Source organism: Hemibagrus wyckioides, linkage group LG21 (genome assembly GCF_019097595.1).
Source record: "Hemibagrus wyckioides isolate EC202008001 linkage group LG21, SWU_Hwy_1.0, whole genome shotgun sequence".
Lineage (NCBI taxonomy): Eukaryota > Metazoa > Chordata > Actinopteri > Siluriformes > Bagridae > Hemibagrus > Hemibagrus wyckioides.
Window position 1 is genome coordinate 8,242,486 of NC_080730.1, and position 26,877 is coordinate 8,269,362.

At 38.3% G+C, this 26,877-nt stretch overlaps 1 protein-coding gene across 2 annotated transcripts in view; it reads right to left on the reverse strand.

Annotated features, from left to right (window-relative positions):
- Window positions 1-26,877, reverse strand: part of asic1b (acid-sensing (proton-gated) ion channel 1b) — a 319,202-nt gene that overhangs the window by 25,217 nt on the left and 267,108 nt on the right. For both annotated transcript variants that reach the window (XM_058373993.1, XM_058373992.1), the window contains 4 exons: window positions 25,955-26,105; window positions 18,540-18,667; window positions 4,166-4,316; window positions 1,165-1,221 (listed from right to left, as the gene is read on the reverse strand). In XM_058373993.1, coding sequence (XP_058229976.1) covers window positions 1,165-1,221; window positions 4,166-4,316; window positions 18,540-18,667; window positions 25,955-26,105 — 487 coding nt within the window. The remainder of the gene's footprint in view (window positions 1-1,164; window positions 1,222-4,165; window positions 4,317-18,539; window positions 18,668-25,954; window positions 26,106-26,877) is intronic.

Consider the following 26,877-nt stretch of genomic DNA (forward strand, 5'->3'; position numbering starts at 1 on the left):
TCAAAGGACGACAGAACAGCTTCTTTTCTTAATAACCATTTCAAGCTGTTGCTCATAATAATGGGTATAACAATAATAACAAATGCCATTGTCACAATGCAGGTTTACAGAAACCTATAAAAATATAAGAATTCAGGATATAAATTTTACATTTATAAATGTCTTCACACGGCAGCTGAAGACCTGCCTCTTCCTGAAACACATAAAATAGCTCTTATTATTTTCTGTTTTTTTTTTTTATCTATTGTTATATGTTGTATGTACATATTAAAAAATAAATAAATAAAACCCAACTCAGTTTTTAAGCTAATGGTATCCTAAGTCTGTGACCTAGTGTTAATGTATTCATTGACAGAGGCTTTAAAGCACTTTTGTACGTCGCTCTGGATAAGAGCGTCTGCCAAATGCCAGAAATGTAAATGTACAGCATTAGTTTGTCCCTATTGAACAAGCCAGAGGTGACAATGACAGGGAAAAACTCCCTGGGGTGACAGTAGAATAAAACCTTCAGCCAGACCAAAAAGGGAACCCATCCACATCTGGGTGAGAATCCACTGTAGGAGTAGTGGAGACAGTAAACACTATGCTCAAGGTTCCAAAAATGCAATACAACCACATGAATCAGTTGCGCTGTGTTATGGCAGAGGCTCAACAAGGCTAGAAGATAACAAGCACAATGCTGGTGAAGGTGGTATTAGCATGAGAGCTGAAAAATTTGGAAGCAGATCTGTTGGAGTGTACAGATGAGGAAATAAGAGAGCTGGACAGACTAAAGGGCTGAAATGCTGCTGAATTGCTCCCTGTAGGCAGAGATGAAGCAAGGGCTAAATCCCACTGGTGCCATTATCCGCAGGGAGTCGAAAGGCATTGTGGGAAACCATTAACTAAAGAAAAATTGTCAACCGACATGTCAGAGAAAGAAGTTTATATTAAGAAATAAAAGATTAAAGTAAAGAATTTCATCACAAAATAAACTTTGGGTGATATTGAAGATGAGGGGGTTAAAGAAAAAGATTAATATGTAAGTCTTTCAGGGTGGAGCATTCATTTAACAATGAAATAAGACCATTTTAACAACGCATGTAGAGCAGGACCTTAATAGTGTTCAGGCATAGAATGTTTTTAGATCTCCAGTCCACAGAAATTTCTTGTGCATCTACTTACCCAAAGCTGGATCTGCACACTCTTTATACTGTTCTGGTGTGCAGTATGGAGCATCTCCTAGAAAGACAGGAAGCACAAGTAAGAGAACGGATGAGAAATACCTTATCACATAGGCAGTAAAAAAAAACCAACAACCAAAAAAACAAAAAACACCATGATAAACACCAGGCTGAGAGCCAATCAGAATCCCATATCAAGTAAACCAGACAAGAAAGAAACAAAGGAGATGAAACCCAAATGAAAGGAGGACAAAAAGAACATGATGTTCTGACTCGGAAAGTAGATAATATGTGGCGATTCAAGCATCTTGCAGTGAGTTCTTTTAATTAAACCATGTCTCTGTCAATCATGCTGTCCTTATCTGCCTGTGACTTCTCCTTCAAATCTGATCTCATCATTTAATTGATTTCATTAATGCTGCACCTTATTTGCTTCAAATGTGTGTGAGAGAGAGAGAGAGAGAGAGAGAGAATAACAAGCACAGCCCAGATACAGCAGATTACCATATGCCATCACTGCTCTTATTGCTTATTATGTTTTGCCACTCACACATCACGCTAATGAGAAAGGTCTTGAGAAATTATCAGCCAGAGCACGGTGTCCGAGAGCCAATAGCTCAGTGGCGTCCAAACTCCCTGAGCCATTTACAAAGCACAGGGACAGCTTTAAATGCACCTGCTTTCATCAAGGTGGAAACATGAACCCATGCAAATCCAAAACAGCCTGACAATTTGCACTGAGAAGGTTTACGCCGATGCCGATTTTCATTTCCCAGAAGATACTGACTAATATCGGAGGTCTGAGTGTCAGCCGAGCTGAACAACCTCGCGAAGCTCATTCTTTTCATACTTTTATAATCTATGCCACAGTATTATTCATTTTCAATCTTGTGAAAATAAAAAAAAAAATCCAGTTCAAGATCCCTGGCCTACAGGTTCACTCAACTTCGCTTCTATACTTGTGTTCATAATAAAGCAGTATTTTTGTGCCATTTTGTTGATACTATTACAGAAGATGTTGCACAGACAGACAAATAGCAAAAAATCAATTAACAACATGGAAAAATTGGTTCACAAGGTTTTTTGTACAGGAAAATACTGTAGCTACTGTATATATAAAAGGACAAAATAACAAGCTGGCATGTAGCCTGGAGACCGCAAATCTTTTAATCTTACACTATATTGCAAAAGTTTTGGGACACCCTTCTATATCACTGAATCTAGGTGTTGTTTTGCAGGGTTGGGATCGGCCCCTTAGTTCCAGTGAAAGGAACTCTTAACGCTTCAGCATACCAAGACATTTTGGATAATTTCATGCTCCCAACTTTGTGGGAACAGTTTGGGGATGACCCCTTCCTGTTCCAACATGACTGCACACCAGTGCACAAAGCAAGGTTCATAAAGACATGGATGAGTGAGTTTGGTGTGGAGGAACTTGACTGGCCTGCACAGAGTCCTGACCTCAACCTGATAGAACACCTCTGGGATGAATTAGAGCACAGACTGTGAGCCAAGCCTTTTTGTCCAACATCAGTACCTGAACTCACAAATGCGCTTCTAGAGGAATGGTCAAAAAATGTAACCATAAACACACTCCTAAAGCTTGTGAAAATCCTTCTCAGAAGATTTGAAGCTGTTATAGCTGAAAAGGGCGGGCCAACTCCATATTAAATTCATGTGCATGTAAAGGCAGATGTCCCAAAACACCTGAGCAGAGGGATGGACGAGAGGGATGTGACATCTCTCTCTCCTGTTAAACAGTAGCCAGTCATGGGTGTCTGTCAGCTCCTCTGAGTGTGTTACACTGCCCTGTGATGCAGCACAGCATGAGCTGCAGTTTGAAAAGACAAAGCTAGATGACTACACGTGTCTGGGAGAAAGACTCTGCATTCGCCTTCACCCTCCCCGGTTATAAGCTGCTGATATGTGAGAGCTGACTGGTGGGTAGGAACTAGCAATTTAGGGAGAAAAATTGTGTGGGGAATCAACCCACAAGGATTCCTTGTTATGTCCTGCTGGGCATTCGATGTAGAACACTACAATAGAGATTTTCCCAATTCCAGAAGGTTCTAATTAGGATCTGTTTTATAAAGTTAAGAACTCCTTGAGGAATCCTTTTCTCTGTGAGCGTAGCCTCGACAATCTTAGTAATTTGTTGGATACTTGATTTTCTTAAAACTCCAGCCATTATTGAGGATTAAGCGGCGAGCAGGTACAGAACTTGGGGAAAAGCTAGTACTTTCTTGGCACTCCACAGATCGCCCTCGATATATAATCCTGCACCATGTGCATGCTACCTTCTCAAACTTTCTGAATAACACAGTGCCTAGGCACCAAGGTCATGCATCTCGTAAACAAGTTTTTTGGTCTTGCCTTCAGCTCCAGAGGCCTATGTGACAAGTGGAGCCCATTCTCATAACATCTTTCATAATTAAACCCCACTGGCATGTAGTCATAGCAACCAAGTCATCGTCAAGGCTGAGTGAGACACTAAATAGGCCTTCATGCTCCACCACTGAGCTGTCTGTCTTGTTGAATAGGTGGATTGTTCAAAAAAAGCAGAATCACTTTTGTTCGGTGTACTGCAGAAAGGAGTAAAAACATCTGTAGTACACGCTCAAACAAACTCTGCCGCATGTGATAACACCTTTACATATTACAACCTCAATAGTTTTTAAAAATTTGACAACAAATTTGATAGCATTGCAGAAAAATCTCAGTAAAATATCCTCTGTATGCCTTTGCTAATCTGACAATGAAAAGAATTCCAGTCCCTGCTTTGAAATTGTATAATACTTGGAAGACTCGCTATCCTCTCAATTATGTTTTAACCTTTTAACTTTAGCTCCCTTCAGAATGGATTATGCAGTTTATGCTGAATTATTTATGTATTACTGCTATTACAAAAAGCAAGCATTACTTACATATGTGCTGCTGATGTCTTTTGTTCTAGTATTCAGTAATAAAGTGAGTAATGATGGAATGAAGGCAAAAGTCCTCACCTGGCATGTGCACCATGCGACAGTTACAGTTCTCTACCAGGTAGCGTGTCTCACAGTCGATGCGGCACGCCGTGATGCTGTAGGTGGTAAAGAAGTCGGAGTCGATGGGTTCGGTCCTGCAGTCACCCCATGGAGGCGGCAGGTAGGTCAACTACAAAGACACAGTAAAAGAAAGGAAAGAAAAATGGACAGAAAGAAAGAATTAATTAATTCATATTCATAAACAGAAGACAATTGCAGAATTGTTGAAGCCATTTTGTGTTACACATTTGCAGGGACCTTCCACATTCAAGAACCTTCCACTGACATAATTACACTATATAAAAAGTCTACACACCCCTGTTAAAATGACACTATTTTGTTGTGTAAAAAATTGAAGGGAGGATAAATCATGTCAGAAACTTTTCCAATTTTATTGTGAAATTGAATCCTATATATTAAAGTAAAAAACAACAAGTGGGAAAAATACAAATGTACAGTAAACTGGTTGCATATATATGTATGCAAAATACGATGGGACCATCGCAACTGGCCCACCTTTACAGGTACTCGGCCCTGCACCAGCTGTGAGCCAGTGGCATCGCTTCTCCTCTCCTTCTCTCTTCCTTTCAAGCACCAGATTCTCTCAATTGTACAAGGATTGGTGGTTAGGGGACAGTCGGTGATCAGATGGGCACCCCCCTTTCTTGGTGTTTCATCGATTTAAGCCCATGACACCTGGGGGGGGGGGGCTCGACAGCAGATCCAGCCAAGTGGATCTACCCCTGCTGACCACCACCCAACTCTATGTCATAATTCGTCCTTTGACAGGTTGGCTCTGCCACCGCACCTCCCGCTATATCCTCCCGCTATATCCAAATCCACTGAGATACTTTTTCGGCCTGTTCAGTGACCTTGCCTACAAGCTGTTTCCTGGCCATTCCCCCAATCCCCAGCAGCCCAAGGCTTCTCCAGAGTGACTGCCCAGCAAACCCTCTGCAGCTGATCTCTACTGGTAAATTCCAGGCCTTCCATCCATTTTGCTGGCTCTTGAGGATAAGGCCTTGAAATTTATTTCAAGTTTGTGCTCATGTGCCTCATCCATCCTTTCTTCCCAGGGTACCTCAAGCACCACTTGCTTGGTGCCTCTAGACCAAAGGACAATATCCGGTCTGAGGCTAGTGTGTGCTATTTCCTCTGGGTATTTTAACCACTTCTTCAGGTCTGCCTGCATTTCCCAGTCATTTGCTGAGGTCAGAACCCCTCCAAAAAATGACTGGGAAATGCAGGCAGACCTGAAGAAGCAGTTAAAAATCCCATAGGAAATAATACACACACATACAGTATATATGTGTATATATAGTAAATACTAATTAGTATAGACCTATGTTATTTCTTAGTTTTATCTTCTTCATGGGAACCAACAAAAGGACAAAACACACACACACACACACACATCCTGCCTACTCGTCTAAAGCACTAGTGCACTAATACATTAGCATGCAGATCCATCAATTCTCATATCATGACTGTTTACAGCCCAATCTAATTACTCAAATCCCCATGATCATTTTCTCTGCTGACTAGAGGGGATGAAAAAATACTACAAAAAAAAAATACAACCCACAACTGACAGCCCGGTGGAGGGAGTCTGAATCAGAAGATCCAGTGTTCTTATACATTCTGTCCAGTAATGACTTCACTCATGGCGAATGAGAGGCAGTGGCTCAGTAGTTAAGGTTGTGAGTTTAAATCCCAGGACTTATAGAGCCAGTGTTGGCACCCAGGAAAATGACCTTTAGTTAATCAGCTAAATACTTGAATTAAATTCTGCCTCATTTGTTATTTTCTTTGGATAAAAGTGCCAAAATGAGGACGTCAAAAGTGCACAGCATTAATCCACTCTCACTTACCTGTTACCAGCAGCAAACAGGAAGCTTGTTTTAAAGTCAGCTATGCAGGACTGTGCAGGATTTGAAAGAGGTTTTGCTGCAGGGGATATGGAGGATATGTATGTGTGTGTGTGTGTGTGTAAGAAAATGTGTTCCCTGTGCTTGAAGATAGGCTTCCAGAAACCAGAAAAAACACTAAGTAAACATCACTATGCAGAACCTAAGCTGTGTTTCACACTGCATACTAAAACCCTCATAAAGGTACATACTACACGGTAATCTAAAATATTAAAATATGTACTGAGCTCTGGGTTTGAATTTTTGGATTTTCCTAATAACATTCATGGTAAGATGACAAGCAAACATAGCATCCTGGCTCTAACCAAACATTACTGCACCACTAACAAACACAGCAAGTCCACGTGAGAGGAATTTACAATATAAAAAAAATGCTCCAAAAATCTCTGATTACATTTATAAACTGGAGCATTAAAATATTATCCCAGCTGTCAGAGCTACACAAAGTCAACTTTATAGTTCTGAGTCACTTTATAGTTCTGAGTCATGGATTAAGGCTGACTTTGGCCAGTGCTGACAGCTAGGAAGAAATTCTAGTACCCAAATAGGCAATTTGGTCAGGGCTTATTGTACTGCTGTGTCAGATGTGTTCATGTTAAGTGGGAGTCCTTCACACATTGGATCAACCTTTCTCTCTCACCATGGCAGAATATCTTTTTATAGTTTGAAAAAAGCCATTCATCCATTCATTTAGTGTACCGCTTATTGTTGCAGGGAACCTGGAGTCTATCACAGGGGACTTTTGGCATATGGGGTTCCAACTCATTGCATGGCAAATTCACGCAAACTCACTCAGCTATTCTCATACTACAGACAATTTATTGATGTTAATACATATCGTTGGACTGGAGGAAGAAACCAGGGTACTCAGAGGAAACCCCCAAAGCACAGGGAGAACATACAATGACAAGGTTTGAAGCAAACATGCTAACCACTAAGCCTACCATTAAAAATAACCCACTTATTTTCAGTGATCCCTGTTCAAAACCAGTTTGACTGAAAATTTGAGTGAGTGGAAAAAAAACTAAATCTATAAACCAAATTAACCAAACTTCTAAACTCTCAGAATCCTGAAAGTACCAAACTTTCGACAATATTTCCACGCCATCTAATGTGAGTACATATTCAATAATGCAAAGCCCAGTCACACAGAGAACCAGACTAGCTTCAAACGCCTGATGATGGATGATAACTCTGACAGCATATGAAAGCAGACACACAAGGCTGTAAGTTTTTCATAAGTATTTCTATTTTCACCTAGCCTAAAAGAAGCAAAGTATTCATCGAAAATGAATGCTTTCCCCTCACGAATGTTTATATCTTCAAAATAAATTTCTATTTCTGCTCTCTGTGATACCACAAGCGCTTGTTCATAACCCTTGAATTCGATCATTTGATTTAATTCGATGAATAAATTTGAAGGTGTATATCTTCAACTCCTAAAATTCTGTGTAAGGTTATCGAACAGAGGTAAAAACAAACTGAAAGCCAACATTGTCCTGACTAAATTTATATCAGATTTGCAGCAATAAAATAATTCATTTGTTTATACTGATTGAAAATGTCTGATAAGTCAATCTCCATTCCGCCAGCACGACTCAAATCAGTCCAGCACGATGTATTATTCTCACATCTAATTCAAAACCATGGTACTGCGAACAACCAGTGATTTCAATTCCCACACACTAAAAGAAATCTAAAAGAAACTCAACCTAAAAGAAAATACATCCCATTCACATTTCATCAGTAAATCTCCTGTCCCAGATAATACTGAAATCTAGCTCCATACCATCAGAAATGGGAAGAAAGATCTATCACTTCCTCCCATTGTTAGGACGCAGATCTTAAAAGCACTTTCTTCATGACTAGTACCACCAGTTTGCATCCTATACACTCCAAAGTGATCCATAGAATACACTACATGGGGCAAAAAAATGCTAAGCTACTCACATGGCATATGGTAGTGCACATGCTTTTACCAAATCTCTAGTCAATTATCCTTCCTGCTGAAACCCTGTACCCCACTGTCCCCTGTGCTTGAAACCAGATCAGAAATTAATAAGAAACAAAAAATAAGAAAACTAGCTTGTTACTGTGGCAAGAAAATTATCCTGAGGCTTTTTTTTGTCCTATTTAGGGTCCTACATCTATTGCACTTCCTCTGTTTGTTTCCTTACTGTTGGTTTTCCCCATTTGTGAACGTTTGTATCCTCCTGCTTTATATGACCTCATTACTTTGTGAGATATGTAGCCAGACTTCTTGTTTTTATTGTGTCACTCAGTGACTTGAAGAATCACCTACTCTGCCAAAAAGAGGATGTCTGACTCGTACATAAAACAACCAACTATACATCATTGTTATTGTCTGTTGTTTCCTGTGATTGCGTGATATAGTGTATGATAGCTCAGGCTCGTCGTCATGATATGCAGAGCAGGTTCCTGGAGACTAGCTACAGGTACTGTGTTCACACTAGCGAGCTGCAAAGCGACAAGTGACTGATCAGTGTGTGACACAGAACCATGATTTCAGCGACAGCACCAAACAACAAAGCAACAACGCAACATCTGATGTGTGATCGTCTGAAATCTGGGTGACATGGTGGTGCAGGGATAGCTATGCTGCCTCACAGCTCCAGAGTCCTGGTTCTAGTCTGATATCAGGTTACTGTCTATACTGTGTTCTACTTGTTCTCCGCATGTTCATGTAGGTTTCATCTATGTTTTTTAAGTTTTCTACCAAGGGATATTCGGCTTGGCGGTGCTAATTTGGGTGTCTTGTGATGGATTGGCATCCCATCCAGGATGAATTCTCCTGCCATGTGCTCAGTGTTACCAGGATCGGCTGTGGATTCAATGTGAACCTGACTACAACAATTTTATTTCTATGCAAATCAGATATGATTTTGGTGGCTGACACATCCAAACAACTGGCATGAAGAAGTGTGCGTAATCTGATGTTTCTTTAATTCCACACTGTTTACCACTTTAGTTCCTAACTGAAATTCATTTCCGTTTGCTGTTAATGCCAAAAAACTACCTAGAAATACGTTGTCATCTTATGCGGTCATATACAACCTGTCATTAAATGTGCATAGCGATGTTACTAAGAATAATAAAACTTTAAGGGAGTGTGTTTGGTTTATAGGAGTAAAGTTTTGCTAATCAGCCAGTGAAGCTAGTATGAAGTCTAGAACACAACATATGAATTAAACCTAAATACACATGCAAGTGATGCAAGTTAGGATGACGAGTAAATAGCAAGATTCTGACAAAAATGTCCATCTTTTTAATAATATATTGTACATTCAGAAAGTTTCCACTTTTTCCTTACATGGAGACCTGAGAGACCTTCCACAAGGACAACCACATCTGCAGAAAGTGATTAGATCAAAATATAGAGACAACCACATACACAACGGAGGAAAACATGATCCTCAGATTGTAAGAGATGTTCACCTTCCAACCTAATAACATAACCTAGACAATGCAGCAGTGGGTCAAGTCTATAGGACAAATCTGTAGAGACCTTAACATCAAGACTCCTCAATCAAGCTCAAGATGTGGAGGCAGAAGAAGATCCAGATGTCCAGATGATTAACAGCTATAATTGCTGTAGTTTTTCAAAATAGTATTGAGGAAGGGGTAATGTGTAATTATATTTTTTCTAGACTGATGAGAATATAATGGATTTTAATATAAGGCTATAATATAATATAACAAAACAAAAACAAGGGGTGTGAATACTTTCTGAATCCTCTGTAATGTAGGTGGAGTGTCTAAGGCTGAGATTTAAAAGGAGGCACCAGGTTGTCCTCTTTTACCAAGAGATTGTTGTACTAATCTTTTTCAGTTTTTCAGTACAGTTTTCTGGAAAACTCCAGAAAACTGATTTAAGCTACAGGTTGCCGAATCGGTGCCATAACCTATGTTACCCATCAGACAATCTTTCCTTGTCCTTGCTCATAGTCTGTATATACAGAATGTGTTGCTGTTTTGGCTTAGTCTGCTGCCTGTATGATTCCATGACAAAGGTTGTATAGATCTATCTGTTTATTTCATGCACTATTGCTTTGGACTTGTATGCCATGTAAACAGGGTACTGTGTTTATTGTGTATTAAGATGCTGCAAGGAATTGGCGAAAAAAAAAAGCTTGTCTGGCAGTTTGACACTGACAGCTAGGAGGACAGGTTAAAAATATAATTACACTTGTCTTTGAACCTGGACAGCAGGAGATACAGCAGGAAGTTTAATGAAAAATGTTTAATGAAAGTCTGTGGTGATTGAATAATCACTCTACGTGGTCCTCTGCAGCTGGACCTTGTAAATGGCTCAGTGGAGTGAAAGAAATGAAGTGTCTAAAGGTTATTTCATCAAAAAAAAAAAAGGTTTTATAATAAAATGTATTCATTATAAAGACATTATAGTTATTATAGTAATTCGAAAACGCCCAAGACAGACAAAAAAAAGAGAGAGAGATTATTAGCACAGATTTCAAAAGAGGCTGGATTTGCAAAACGACAGCTTTCTGAATTGCGTCATGAAGGTTTTGTGAGAGGAAAGAGGACAGCTTTCCTTTTATATATATATATATATATATATATATATATATATATATATATATACATATATATATATATATATATATATATATATATATATATATATATATATATATATATATATATATATATATAAACAGTGTGATCTCATTTTCTATTCTTTCTAACATTAAACTGTGAGGTTTTTATTAATTCTAGATGCCAAAAATATGGAGTTTGCCCCTGTTTTGTTGTGTCCATGTTCAGCATTGAATTTCTTTGTCACGTCACACTCCACAATGGTGCTTAATGAATCATGGAAAAAGAAGATACGCATGGCTTTAAGAATCTATAATTTTCCATTAATATTCTGTTTTTTTCTAGCGTACTAGGGCAATATATATTTATGGAAAAGTTTCAAAAAAACAACACAAAAGTTAATGATGATATCAAACCTCTCTGAGACATCGAAGTGTTTGCTCATAAGCATCTAAAATTCGACCACTACAATTGTATGTAAGGTTATCCCAACAAAAGTTTTATTATATTGAATATGTCCTGATTAATTTTATATCAGACTTGCAGCGATAAAATAAGTCATTTGTTTACACTGATTAAAAATGTCCTGTAAGCCGATTTTCATTCCATCGGTGGAAGAGAACACTGGTGTACTGATAAAAATGGTTAAACAAGGACAATTCCTTATTTTTTGCAGAGACTAGTAAGAAATACAGCTTTGTTTCAAATATGTGCAGACAGCTGCCACATGTCAAAAAAAAAAAAAAACCCTTCCACCCTGAAACATATGTTTATATTGAAATATTCATGATGTGTTTGTTGATTCTGGTGTAAATCTTAGGGTTGATGTTATATTTTTTGCTATTCCAGTAAGGCGTTAGCGGCTGTCTTCTATGCTGATGGCATGCTGATGACATCGCTAGCACAGTCGCAATAGCATGTAACAGGAGAAAAATTGAAATGATCACAAACTTAATTGACAACAGTCAGATTTCTGAGTTAGCCCCCGAAGACGAATACATAAGTGCTTCTTTTCTCACTCACCATTTACCAGCAATGTTCAATGTCATTTTAATAAGAGTTCCTGAATGCAGTGCAGTTTTATGGCGCAGTTAGGCTGATTTACGGTGCGGATAGTTAGCGATCTGCGACATGACAAGCATGATGATGGTGGTGTTAGCAAGAAAGTTCATGTTTTATAAGCTGATCTGTTCGAAAAGATTGGATAAGTGAGGAGGTGAGAGAGCAGGACAGAGCAAAGAACTAAAGTGCTGTTCAATTTAGAGGTAGAGATTAATCAAGGGCTAATGATACGCTCGTGACAAGATGGGAATTGGGAAATTTTCAGATATTCCAGTAGGAAAAATGTTGATATGGATCTCCAGCTTGTAATTTTAAGCCTCTGAGTTGCTTATCCGTGACATGACTTCAACATGCTGGCGCACATAATGAAATACAAGAATTAGCACCACGTTTTAAGTTCTTGAGCAGTCTTTTGATTTACACTTTGTAATGCTAATTCGCCTTTTGCGAGATATTTAGATCAAACTGCTCTTTCATGTTAATTTCAGGACTATTAACAGCAAATCTACTTATAAACAGTTAATTAAGCACTAGAAAAAGTTTCCATTTTTATATACAGCGTACAGCGAGTAGTTGTTTTATTCCGGACCTCAAGCTGGAAACTAGGAGGCTGCCAGTTGTCAGTTATTTCAGTGTTATTGAGGGTAATAAAGGAAACGTCAATGAAAGACATTTCAAGCAAGAAAGTCAAAGCCGAATTTAATCATAAAATAAATCTTTTGCAAAAGTGAAAACAACATACTGATTATGCATACTGAAATGCAAAAAAATTCCATTTTGGGGGAAATGGGAAAGTGGGAGTTGTGGGGGAATTTTCTGTCCCTCTTTGTGGCACAGAACAGTAACACTTTTCTTTTATGGAGTCATTTTGTCAATGTATCAAATAAACCTATTTTATGTTTATTTGCCATATTACGTTTAAGTGCCCTATTACTCAACAAACACTGGGCCTCATTTATCAACCTTGATATGAATGGATTTACTCATAAACTGTATATTTGCGCAAAAGAATTTTGGTATTCATGAAAATCTTTTAAATTTCTTAAGTATTTTACTCCTGCTCCTGAGTGTGTGTAAATTTCCTAATAAGAAGACTAACTAATGTAAACCTCGAAACGTTGACTTTGTTCATATCATTTGTACACTATATTGCCAAAAGTTTTGGGACGTCTGCCTTTGCATGCACATGAATTTAATATGGAGTTGGCCCACCCTTTGCAGCTATAACAGCTTCAACTCTTCTGGGAAGGCTTTCCACAAGGTTTAGGAGTGTGTTTATGGGAATTCTTGACCATTCCTCTAGAAGCACATTTGTAAGGTCAGGCATTTATGTTGGATGACTGGCTCACAGTCTCTAATTCATCCCAAAGGTGTTCTATTGGGTTGAGGTCAGGCCAGTCAAGTTTTTCTCGCTCATCCATGTCTTTATGGACGTTGCTTTGTTCACTGGTGTGAAGTCATGTTGGAACAGGAAGGGGCCATCCCCAAACTGTTCCCACAAAGTTGGGAGCCTGAAATTGTCTAAAATGTCTTAGCAAGCTGAAGCATTAAGAGTTCCTTTCACTGGAACGAAGGGGCCGAGCCCAACCCCTGAAAAACAACACCTGAATTCAATGATTTGAATGGGGTGTCCCAAAAATATTTTGGAAATAAAGTGTATCTGAAATACACTGAATTGCATTTAGCACACAGCCTTATCCAGAATTACTTACAGAAAAGCTCTGAAGTCTCTATGAAAAACACCTCCTCATCCTTGTTCACTAGTTCAGGGACTAAGAATAACATAAAGAACATTCTGTGAAGCCTGTTTGTGTCAAATTATTGCCATTAATTATTCATGTTTACACCGCTAAAAAGATTTTTTCCCGCATACATATTAGTCAAAATAAATCCCACTTACACCTTTTCTTTTAGGCATTTAATGCTTCTAGCTGTCATGACCTTATATGGAGTTTTGTGGGCGTCACTCTACATGCAATTGAGCTGTGCTGGGAACGTGCATTGTACATTACAGGTGATCAGCGAGAATGAAGAACATCAGTGTTTCCAACAGTTACTAGAGTAAGCTAGCAGTAGATGTTAGTTTAGTTTGTCTTATGCAAACATTTGCACACAACCTTAAACAAAAAGCTTGACAAATGAGGTCCACTGTTCTTTGCAGACTATTAAACAAACACAAGTGTTCTGTGAATGAACAACTACTGTGCATTTTCAGTACATCTGACATAACAGACAAATGAGGTTTGATCAGTAGGGAAAAAATTAGCAAAGAAATAACACACATTTATTAAGTCCCATTTTGCAAACAAAGATGTGTTTAACAAGTTTTTTTTGGTAAACTGTCTTATTTTTTTGGCCTGATTTGTTTTGTTTTTGTTTACTACACATTTATAAAAACATAATGTATTTATAAACACATTTTTGTATCATGTATTTCTAAAACATAAACTTTATAAGTCAGATTTTTTGAACTAAATCGCCTCGATACCTTACCAAAAAGCACAGTGGACTCGCTCTGGTCTTAATGAATAAGTCAATAACTGACTTGACTTTAAAGAGTCAGTTATTGAATAAGTCAATAACTGACTCTAATATTTGCAGCTGATATTTTCAGTTCTCGTGTAGCCTGAGACAGGGTTCAGCATAGATGGCAAAGATTGCAGTCTGGTGTAAGCTGATTTACTAACAGGGTCTACATAGAACTGCTTCTTTCTTCTAACATATCTGTCAATGTTTCTGCCTATATATGCGTTATAAAGTCTCTATTCAAAGAGATTCCTTTAGCACTTATATGTCATTTGCTCCAGCCTGGAAATTTGTGAAAGCCAGTAATGTGTGAAAGGTACATACATTACATCTGAAGAGCAGGTTTTATATTTGCGTAAATTGATTTTTTGCATATGAAGGAAAAAAAACCCAGCGTTAATTCATTAAAAATGTATGACTGTATCTCAGAATAATGCAAAAGATTCTTTGAAAATATTTTGTTGCACACTCGCACTTCTGATAGCATCAGTGTTTAAAGAAAGCTTGCAAAAAGTTGAAAAAGAGATGAAGGTGAGGAACTGTTAGAGGCATAATTCATGCCAGATACAGATGGAGTGTGTAGATGAGGATTTCTTAAAAGAACAGATACTTACACATACAACCAGAAACAATATTCTGCCTGTTTTTGGAAACACTATATTGTTAAAATGTTCAGAAATATTCTTTTCCTTGCAGAAAACAATACTTTACTATATTTTCACTATAATTACAAAGATCTGCATTTCATAAAAATAAAATAAAATAAAATAAAATAAAATAAAATAAAATAAAATAATAATTTTGAAAGTTTAAGTGATCAGAAAATAAACTTGGACTTACAATTTTAGAAGATGGTAAAAATAGTAAAGCAAAAAAAGAAGAATTTATCTAATTGAATATATCAATATTTTATATTTATTATAAAATATATTTCATATTTATTTACAATTCATATATTAATTTATATAATTGAATAGAGTAACTGTATAAGCATAATTACAATGTATACTTATTTCTTTTGTTCTATAAGCACATTTATTTTCAACTTGGTTAACATAACTGTTGTTCCAATTTCGAAAAATAAAATAAAAATACTTACATACAAATACAAGGAGAAAAAAAAAGCAAACAAAGTTGACTAACTAATGTAGTTTTTGACCGAAAATTGAAAATATAAATTAAGTTTATTTGAAGAAGCTTTGGGTAAGCTGAGGGGAGACAGTTTGTCACAGATGAGAGAGACAGCCAGAGTGACTGGGCTAATTAAATATAGTGAGAACAGGCTGTTCGGTTTGCCGTAGCTTTCTCTGTCAGTCTAAGCTGGAGTAGAGTGAGGAATGTGTGTAGTGCATTAGAATTGCTGCACATGAAAAGCTCCAGCTGAATGTAGTCATCTGGAATTGAATGAAAATGAAGAATAGGGTGGGGCATTAAATCACTAAAAAAACTGCTTTTAATGCAACACTTTCACCACCCTCGAAAACAAGGGCCTGTCGCCAATTCACTATCAGCATGGCAAAAACAACAACCATACCAGTGGAAAGATAGCCACCTACACACGCTGTGCTGAGTGTTAGAACACAGCCGATATGGCTATGTAAACACGCTCATTTGGTTTAGCTGTATAACATCGCCAGTACTGCCTCTGGGCTCGGTGTTTGTTTGTGAGATTTATAGGCAGAGTGGTTTATGATAAGAAAGAGATGAGAGCAGCACATACACACTGATTAAAGAGAGCCAGAACCTAGGTTCTTGTGATTGGATCTGCATGAAACAGCAAAGCTGGATGTTAAAAGAAATCGATTTGCTTCCCGTCGAGATTTCACTCGTCTCCAATTACGAAAGCCAGAGAGCTGACCGGTCACATATCAGCATCAGGCCACCTTTCACCTGCTCTTCGAAAGGATTAAGAGTGGCATTTCCTCTCCTCAGGAGTAAAAAAAAAAACTGTTTGTAACGACTTCTATGAATCTTTTTTTCCCTAACAGCTTCCAGCACTGTTCATTATTTTGCACTGCCACAAATGTAAATTCTTTTGGGGTAAAGAAAAAAAAGGTAGTTGGTTGCTGATAGCATTGTGGTCTAATTTATCACTTATTAAATTAAATAAAATAAAATACACTTGTCCTGGCAAGCAAACTACAAGTACGCTGACCAAGCATGAACAAAAATCTGGGTAGCCCAGACATATGAACTTGTTCTAAGCCTCTGGACCTCTGCTTTCCAGGTCTTTCACACTGGAAGTTTATTCTGATGGGGTTCACATGAAAAAAAATATATGGTAATGTGGAAGCTGTCATGCGGACTGGGAAGCGAACTGCGGGAATTGAGACCGATTGTAGGCCATCTGTAGGAGGTGGTCTGTGTTCCGGTGCCCAGGAACCGTGCCACGATCCACATGAATGAGTCAGAGGTGTGAGGAACAATTGCACTCGGATTCGCAGCAAGCGTGTCTTGTGTGAAAACCACTTTATGTTTTTTATTTTGCACCCTTTTTTTTTAACACGATTGCTTATATCTTCATAGTAAATGGTGACACAAAAATTTTGTGTAAGGTTAACCTTAAGTCTCAAACTCAAAGCCAACAGCGTCCTGACTAATTTGACGGCGATAAAATAATTCCTTTGCTTGTTTGTGAAAATGTCTGATAAGTCTATAGTCATTCCACTGGTTGAATTTTATACTCCATATACTCCACAACTTGCGACGTCATGAAAGAAGAAAAAACAAAAGAAAACGCGATTGACGTCAATCAGTACTTTTCCAAAAAGGAGACCTTTTTTTCCCCCCAACTTTTAGAAGTTATTTCCACCCGCCTTGCAGCTGCTACCAAAGAAATATGCCCAGTATGAAAGCTCCATTATACAACAAAGTGAGCTATATTGATTTTTTTTTTTTTTTTTTGTATTTTAGTTTCGTACTTCTGGTTGGAATTCTCATCACTTGGAAAGCGCTCACTGCTGCTGGGGATGGCCCACATGGACCGCCTAAAGATACGCGAGATTGCTGTGGATGGTAAAAACCATAACAGTGATTTAGGATTGCAATTGCTATGAACGGTTTTACTACAACGGCTTGGGATTGCAATTGCCATGAACAGTTCTGCACTCAAGTTTCCATCGGTGAACAGTTGATAAGTGTAACAAAATAGACTTCAGGCTAAGTTGCAATGAATTCAGAACTAACTCTGATGCTCAGAAGTTGCTCATATGGTGCTCACATAATCACATTATTTTACTATATATAATATATTATATACTATATATATATTACTATATATATATATATATATTATATATATATATAATACACAGTTATAAAGGGAAATTATTTATAATTGCACCCTTGAGTGTCACCCAGTTTAGCAGTGGTGACTCAAGTGGGGCAGTTGTGGCTCAAGTGGGGCAGTGGTGGCTGAAGAGGGGCAGTGGTGACTCAAAAGGGGCAGTGGTGGCTGAAGAGGGGCAGTGGTGACTCAAAAGGGGCAGTGGTGGCTGAAGAGGGGCAGTGGTGACTCAAAAGGGGCAGTGTTGGCTCAAGTGGGGTAGTGCAGGCTCAAGTGGGGCAGTGGTGACTCAAAAGGGGCAGTGGTGCATCAAGTTGGGCAGTGCAAGCTCAGTTGGGGCAATGGAGGCTTAAGTTGGGCAGTGCAGGCTCAAGTGGTTAAAGCTTTTGTTTGTTGATTGGAGTTCAAGCCTCAGCACTGCCAAGTTGCCACAAGCAAGGCCCCTAACCCTCACTGCTCCAAGGGTGCTGTATTATGGCTGACACTGTACTCAAGAAAGAATTTTACTGTGCTGTAATGTATATGTAACAAATAAAGGCTTCTATTCTATTCTATGAGGATAGGTTCGCTTTTGAGTCTGGTTTCTCTTAAGGTTTCATCCTAATATCATCTCATGTACTTTTTTCTAACCACCATCAACTCTGGCTTACTCCATTTGTAATGTATATCTGGGATTTCTTTACTTCTGTAAAGCTGTTTTGTGCCAGTGTCCACTGTTGCAAATAAAATTGAATTGAAGTGAATTTTCAGGTTGGTACTAAAGGGTATGCAGTATCTCTGTGCAAGTCCATGACTGGAGTCTTCAGTTGATTAACACAGTATGACATTCAGGAGCAGTTTCTCAATGTCATTTCAGGGTGCTGACCTAAAACTCGTTGGAAAAATCAATTTGTATAAATTCTCTTTAATTATTGTTGCATGGCTACCACTAGCCGTCACATCTACAGAGACTGGAACAGCAGCAGTCGCTTACCCTCTGCTCCTGGCAGGACACAAAAGTCTGAAAGCCTGGCGCCACTCCGAATCCCAGCTGATCGATGAACGGCGGCTCGTCCTGAGTATGGATCTGCACTTTGATGCCGGCTTCAAAAGACGTCTCATCTGTAAGGGAAAGAGAACCGATTCGGTTACGATATGCAGTGGTCTTCTATGCATGGTTGAATTAATGATTTAGGATCTTGTTTCTGCTGACGGATGTGGGAACGCTCAGGAAAAGGTACCTGAGTCAGATTTACAATGCACTGACAGTGTGCTGACCACTGACTTCTTAATATGACTGAGGAATCGTGCTCGGTGTATGACACTCTACACTGATAGCTCTTACATTTCTAGGCATTGTAGAGTACAAATAGAGAACATCATGAGCCACACCAATACACATCAGTAATCTTACAAAAAATTAGATGCACAGTTTGAGGCAAGCTTTGCCTTAAATACATAAAAATGTCCTAGTTCTGTAAAAAGACTGCACTTTTGAATTCTGCATGATTTTTTATGTGTCTAAAACACTATATGTGTGTGGACATCTGACGCCGTATGTGCTACATGTGGGTCTTCCCCAAAGTGCTGCTACAAAGAAGCACACAATTTTCTAGATTTTCTGTCTTTTTATGCTATAGAATTACAATTTCCCTTCACTGGAACTAAAAGGCTCATGCTTCTGTTCCAGCATGACAATGCCCCTGTGCACAAAGACACGGTTTGCCAAGTGTAAACTAAAAGAAACTGAGTGATCTTTACAGAGCTCAGACCTCAACCTCACAGAACCGGAACGCCGACTGTGCTCTAGTCTTTCTTGTCTGATGTCAGTACCTGACCTCACTAATGCGTTTGTAGCTGAATGGACACAAATCAATCTCCACAGCCTCACTTTAAAATCTAGAAGAGTGGATGTAACAGCAAAAGTGGACTAAATATAGAATGGGACGTTCAAGAAGCACAAAAACGTTCTTATAGTGCATAGAAATTTTAACGGGAATGTTCTACATACCATGTTGACATTTTCTGTAAGTAGACATTTATTTAGCATTTTTGTATTTTCTCCAGTGCAAATGCTTTCTAACTATCAGAGCTAGAGCTGTAAATAAGCTCTCAGACCTGAGAACAGATTTGTGCTTATTTTTGGGAGACATGACAAGTTACAACCATTTTTTTTTTGGTTTTATTAACTTTGTGCCCATTTGAACTAAGCAAACACATATCCCTCAAAACTTTTAATCAGTTTGTATCTGATCAGTCAGCTGCAGTGGCATTGCAAACAAATAGCATTAACAGATCTCTTCCCTAACGCATGCCGTGGCAAATCAGTGTACACTCCATTTTCTTTCTTTTGCATAATAAGTAAATAAACTAAAAACAATCATCTAGCTCTAGATCTAAAGCTATACTCTTCACTATAACAACCTTACTCTATTTAGTCTTCATAACGAAACCTGTACTGTAGTTACTGAATAATGGGCTGTAAAAATTATAAATAACTAACAAGCTGATTTCTTTCCCTACTGATTTCTGGTTCGTGAAATAACGCTAACCGTTATCTTTTCTTTCATATAAATGACATATCCCAGACTATTTGAAAAGAAAAACTCATAATTCACACAGCAGCTATACAGAGAAGGATGGTCCCTGACTGAATCTTGGTTCTTCCAAAGGTGTTTTTTTCCCCTCTCTTACCTTCATCCCATTTCTTTCTTTGACATTGCCTTTGGCTAGCTCAATAAGCTAGGAATAAAACATGATGGAGCGTCCTGGCTGTTATAGGAAAGTAATCAAAAATGAGATGGTGTGATATAGCTACAGCACACCACAGCAATATGCCGTAGAATATACTTTTTTTTAAAAAATTTTCCTAATAAACAAATCTTCTCTTTTTCGATCATTTGTGGTTACATTTCATTTTGTGGAAAGTCTGCAAGACAAGTATTTAATTCATTTATTCATTTAGATTTGGATTAAACTTGTGATTACTGTTACGGTAAATTGATTAACCACCTCCTGACCAATCAGAACAGAGAATTCAGCACGGACTAATGTGTATAAAGACAATTAGTATTACAAATAAGGTCCTGTGTAACTGAAGGTAATAAAACCTGACCCATGATCATTCACGCTGGTGCTGTTTTATACTTATACAATAAAAATAAAAGATTATATTCTGAAAAAATAAACACAATTCTGAAGGTAAGTATAAATATTTTCGTAGACATTCGAAAAAAAAAAATATTAAAGATTGATATTTTTCTCACACATGCGCCGAGGCTCACTCGGCTCAAGCTGTGATAAATTATTTTACAGATCTGGAAGAAAAGCCACAGTGTTAGTGCTTAGTCTGGTTAAACTGCGAGATGAGATAAATTCCGGAAATATCGCTTTGAAGCATTTTGGCAAAGGTCATCAGGAAAGTGGTGATAAAATGCTCTACTGAACATTAGGTCTACACTGTCCTTGATTAAATCATATGTATCATATTGCTTTGCTGAAAGCCTGCCAAGCTCTTAGCTTGCCTTATAGCCTGCTGTATATTTACCCCGAGCGGCAGAGCAGACAAACACTAAGCTAAGAGCGTGGACTGAAATACACAGTCGTAACTGCAACTCTGATACCTAAATGTGGAGGCATTGGCACCTCAGTAATGAATATGTGAATAAACACACATTTAAGATTATAGAGAAGTCGATACTCGCTGGCATTGTAAGCTCAAATGTATTCTTCATTTATAGATTTTACATTAACTAGTGGGATGGCGACGTACTCGGGTTACTCACACAACATGATGGATCTGACTGATCGTTTAAACGGGTTCATCTTTCTTTTTGATGGGTAATTATAATAATAATAATAATAATAATAATAATAATACTAATAATAATAATAATAATTTTAAAAAAGTCCAGCGGCTAACACACGCATCTAAGTGAGGCCTCATCAGCCTTAAATGAAATCTAGCTTGCAAAATGTTCCAAAAAGGCACATCAGAAACACACATGCAGCTTAGAAAAGCATGCTAATCGTTTCTATACATAGCTCAGAGATAACAACGAGCGTTGAATGTAAGAAGAAGGATGCAGGTATATTTTAGTTGTGTACACAGTGTCATAATGTATATAGAGCATAGATTTGAACTGCTCGATTTTCCATTAGCTTTGCTAAGCGCCAATTCTTTCATATATCATTTTAGATGGTTTTATTACTCAGAAAACAAATAAACCTGCATTCAGATTCACTTCTCAGAATCACTTATCTGAAAAGTAGCTGAAGCATTCAAGAATAAAAAGGAATCTTGGAATCATGGAAAAATACTCGCAATTTGTATTGTTTTTACACTAATATTTTAGGTATTTATGTATATTATATTATATACCAGCCCTGCGATGGGTTGGCACGCCGTCCCGATGCCCGATGACGCCTGAGATAGACACAGGCTCTCCGTGACCCGAGGATGGATTGGATAAGCGGTACAGACGATGAAAAATATTATATACTATATATTTTACCCAAATGTAATTATGCAGTTTGGTTCAGTAAGATGTTATACAGTATGGCATCATATTAACTTTCTTTTACTTGATTAGACTTTTTCATGTAGAAGCTTTCTGCCACTGTTGGTTTGGAGTGTGGGAAAGGATTCATAACAAATCTCTATTTAACTGATCAGGTTCAGAGATGTTTTATTTCATACAGTATACAGAATATGACCAAATGTTTGTAGACATCTGACCTTTACCTCCTTGTGAAGGCTTTCTCCAATCTGTTGCACAAACAAAATGGGAAGCACACAACTGTTTAGGATGTGTTTGTTTTTCTGTAGCATGACATTTTTTCCCCATTATAGTAACTAAGGGGTCTGAACCTGTTCCAGCCTCTGTGCACAAAGCAAAGTCTATGAAGACACGGTTTGCCAATGATGGTGTGGAAGAACTTAAGAGCACTCCAATCCTTTTCACGCTAAACATCAGTTTCTGACCTCGCTAATGCTCTCGAGGCTGAATTAGATCAAATCCCCACGGCCACACCCTAGAATTTGGTTGAAAAGTTTTTCAGAAGACTGGAGGTTACTATATCATCAAAAATGGACTAAATATAGAATAGAATGTTTTCAACAATGCCTGCAAACTTTTGTAGTACTTTTTAGTACTTCTAAAAAAGCCTTAAATTCTCAGTTTAAGTGTCGGCACCATATATTATATGTTTATCACAGTCAAGTCTATCCTGTCAGTTTACCCTTGACCGTGCACCATCTGTCTCATTATCCCCTACACTTTCCTTTTATCATCAATGCTTCCTGTTCTTATTACTGTGTCGCTAGGGTAGTTAATTAGTTCCCCTGTTTCCCATTACCAGTCATTAATCTGCATACTTATACCCCTCTGCTGGACTCTGTGTGGGGGTAAACTATTGCATGTGTGAGATTGCAGGCAGGGATTATCTTGTCTCTATTGTTGGTCCTAGTCTATGGTTTCCTGTGGTTTCGTTTCCTGTATGTCTTTATTTTTAATAATGTGATATTCAGTTGGTTTTAGGTATTCCTGGGTCTTGCCTCCTGCCTGGTGTACTGACTACATTTACTCAGTCTACAGCTGGTGGAAAAGCACTTGCAGCACCGCTGTGGAGAGTTTCTGTATTCAGCGTTATGGACAGAGCTGCTGAAAAAACGCTGGAAGCTAGGAGTGACCCAGATTAATGTCAAATAATCTTCGGGGTGCATCACAGGAGTGGTGACATTTTGCTTCATTTTTATTAGCAGCACTACCAACCAAATATGGATGAAACATTAAAGATGTTAATAAAAACATGGCATAAAAAGAAATGGGTCAGTGAACAAATAGCTTGTTCATCTTTGCCCTGGTTATTCATTACTATCAGTACCATACAGTCAAATTTCTACTGAGTTTATACTTATATGCATAAGTAAAAAAATAAATTGAAGATGAAGTTCAGAACAAGGGCACCATGAAAATCTTCTGGTTTGAGTTGCCCTTGACCATGGGTTCACACTCACATGTCATTTGCAGTTTTTCTCTTATAAGAGTTATGTGACTGAAATTAAATGACATTGGCAAAATTGTACATAAGCTACTGTATACATTAACCTTTTGTTTAAAATAGTTTCATATCATAATTAAACACAGCATATTTTTTATCTGAATTTGTCAGTGCGACTGAAGTATGGCTAAGACACAATGAATATGGTGAGAGCTCTGTGGATGTCAGGTCCATTAAAGAGGTGTGGCCTTTGTCAGTGAAGATGGTGTGTCCTCTTTGTCTGTCATTCTCTCTGAAGGAGGTGTGGCCTTTGTGTCTGTCATTTTCACTGAAAGAGGTGTGTCCATTATGTATGTCATTCACAGTGAAGGAGGTGTGGCCTTTGTGAAGGAGGTGTGGCCTTTGTCTATGTCATTCTTAGTGAAGGAGGTGTAGCCTTTGTGCCTGTTAGTCCCAGTGAAGTAGGTGTGGCCTTTATGTCTGTCATTCTCAGTGAAGCAGTTGTGGCCTTTGTGTCTGTCAGCCCCAGTGACAGAGATGTGGCCTTTGTGTCATTGTGTCGTCTCAGTGAAGGAGGTGTGGCCTTTGTGTCTGTCATTTTCACTGAAACAGGTATGTCCTTTGTGTATGTCACTGTCAGTGAAGGAGGTGTGGCCTTTGCAAAGGAGGTGTGGCCTATGTGTATGTCAGTCTCAGTAAAGGAAGTGTGGCCTTTGTGCCTGTCATTTTCACTGAAACAGATGTGTCCTTTGTGTAGGTCACTCTCAGTGAAAGATGTGTGGCCTTTGTGAAGGAGGTGTGGCCTTTGTCTATGTCAGTCCTGATGAAGGAGGTGTGGCCTTTGTGTCTGTCAGTCCCAGTGAAGGAGGTGTGGCCTTTGTCTATGTCAGTCCCAGTGAAGGAGGCATAGTCTTTTTCTGTTGGAGGTGTGGCTTCAGTACTTGGCTGTCTTAGTGAAGATATTATGTGCTCTGGTTCCGTCTTTATCAATGATGTGGGTGTGACCTTTGTAATTGTCAGTTCTATTGAAAGAGGTGTGGCTTATGTCTCTCAGTCTCACTGAAGGAGGCACAGCCTGTATACCTCTTCTCCCTACATTCTCTTCTCAGACATAGTAAAGGAGGAAATAAACTCCCCGTCATTACCAGTGAGGGGGCATGGCCACTGTGTCTGTCAGTCTAGTGAAGGAGGCATAGTCTCTGTGCCTCGGTGTGTATGAATGAGGTTTGGACCACCACCACTTCAAGCACATCTGTTGCACGATATTTAATTAAATTGTATTACATCAGGCACACATCATATTAAAACATCTTGAAATCATATCACATTAATCACTGGATGCTTTGAAAATATATTTTATAAACTGTACCACTGCCCTTGTATATCTGTACATCATATTATCTCTGATGAAAAGACACACACTGCTACACACAGCCTTGTGAAATCAGCATTCAGGAAATGCAGGTCTGAAAGACAGGCACTTCTCAGGCTGTCTATTTAAACTGTCACTTTGTCCCTCCCATATCTGTCTCTGTGCTTTCCTTTCAATTACAACAATAGAAGCTTAAGTTTAGCTACACTAAGCTATTGAGTGGAAAGCAAAAAGACGGACTTGAACGCTCCCCACGTCCATATGTCATCTGATGTGTAATTAACTTGTCTTGCTGCCTGTTTGGGTCTGTATGGGACTCTAAGTGGGTATGTGCCTTGTTGTACAACTCCACCGTCTGCACGTGAGGAGTGCTCGTCTTCTCCAGTGGAGACAGAAGAAATGGCCTCAAAAGCGCAATGACATCACTTGCCACAGTGTGGACACGGAAGCCAGCATTCAGATTCTCATAATCATATTGTGCATATTAATCTAGTCTACCAAGGACAAGATGGACGGATGTAATGCATGTCTGGGGAAATGGGATGGATAAAGCTGTTATCTTTTACACAATTTTATACTGGCTCTGGGCGAAGTGCATTTGCATTCAAATTTGTTTAGAACTAATCTAAGTAAGTACAAAAAAAAAAAACGGATATTCATTGTACAGGAGTTAAAACTTAACTTTCGAAAAATTCATTTTAGTATAATTTCATGACTAATGGGAAAACAGGAAAACATCATTTGGAGAGGATTTTTCTGTAACCTCATTTATTTCAAGTGGTAACATATTGTTTGAAACCCCCTCGTCTTGATTTGATCTTGTTATATATAACAGCACACGCATTTTATTACTTGTGCATCCTTTAATTGTTTATTGTGTTATTATTTATTTATACACACAATTCCCCTCCATCTGCTTTAGCAGCTCTTCTCTCCCCTGCTAGCATCTTAATGTGCTAGTGGCATTTGTTGCCCAGCAGTGAGCTAATGTGAGTCAGTGAGTGTGTAGAATTATGTGTGAGAGTGTGCTTTACCTGTCTCTCCCCACACTGGCAGGTATTCGTCCTGTTGAATGTCCAGCATTAGTTCCAGGCCGTTGCCCATACCCCCTTTCGTGGTGATGCGGAGTGGCTGTCCATCCTGGCCAGAGTTAAACGTGTAGCATTTGCCATATCGAGTGAAGATCTGCGGAGAAACAAAACATCAATTCAGTAAATAACATCTGGCACATTCAAAGGACTATTACTGCAGTAATTGACGTATAATTAAGTCTTTCCATACAGACATATAGGCTTATAAATATATAGGCTTTATTCTTTATACAATTATTTTACATAAAAAAAACTTTTTGTCTCATTAAACTGTTTAAAATATGCAGAATGTATGACACTGTTTCAGGCAAGTATAAAAACGGCTTACTGTTTACTATATTTGCCAACAACTGCAATATTTATAGCTCCATTTATTTTTTGCGTCTAATGTTGTGGAACGTCTGTGAAACATGTTCCTATTATCACTTTCATTATAGCAGCTACAAAAGCCTCTCTTTCTCTCTCTCTCTTGAATTAAATAAATAATTAAAACTAAATCCTTCCTCGTGAAAACTTCGCCATGTCCGAAAGCTTAAATAAAACAGCCTGAATTATGACTTTTACAAAGTGCTGACACAGGAGACCCTTCCAAAAATGTGAAAAAATAATAAATAAATAAAATAAAATAAAATAAATCTCCTCACTGAAACCTTCACCCAAGCCAAAATGTATTCACTTTTTATCTTTACACCCTTTCCATCCGTAAGTTATTAATAAAGAATCAATAATGTATGAGAATGAGTGTAAATTTAGTCAGAATCTTTGCCAGAGCTTTTACAGAAGATTAATCAGCACGTTCTGACCAGAACTTCAGTAGTAATGTAATGGGGAATAAGTAAGAAACAATTCCTAATGACGGAAATAAG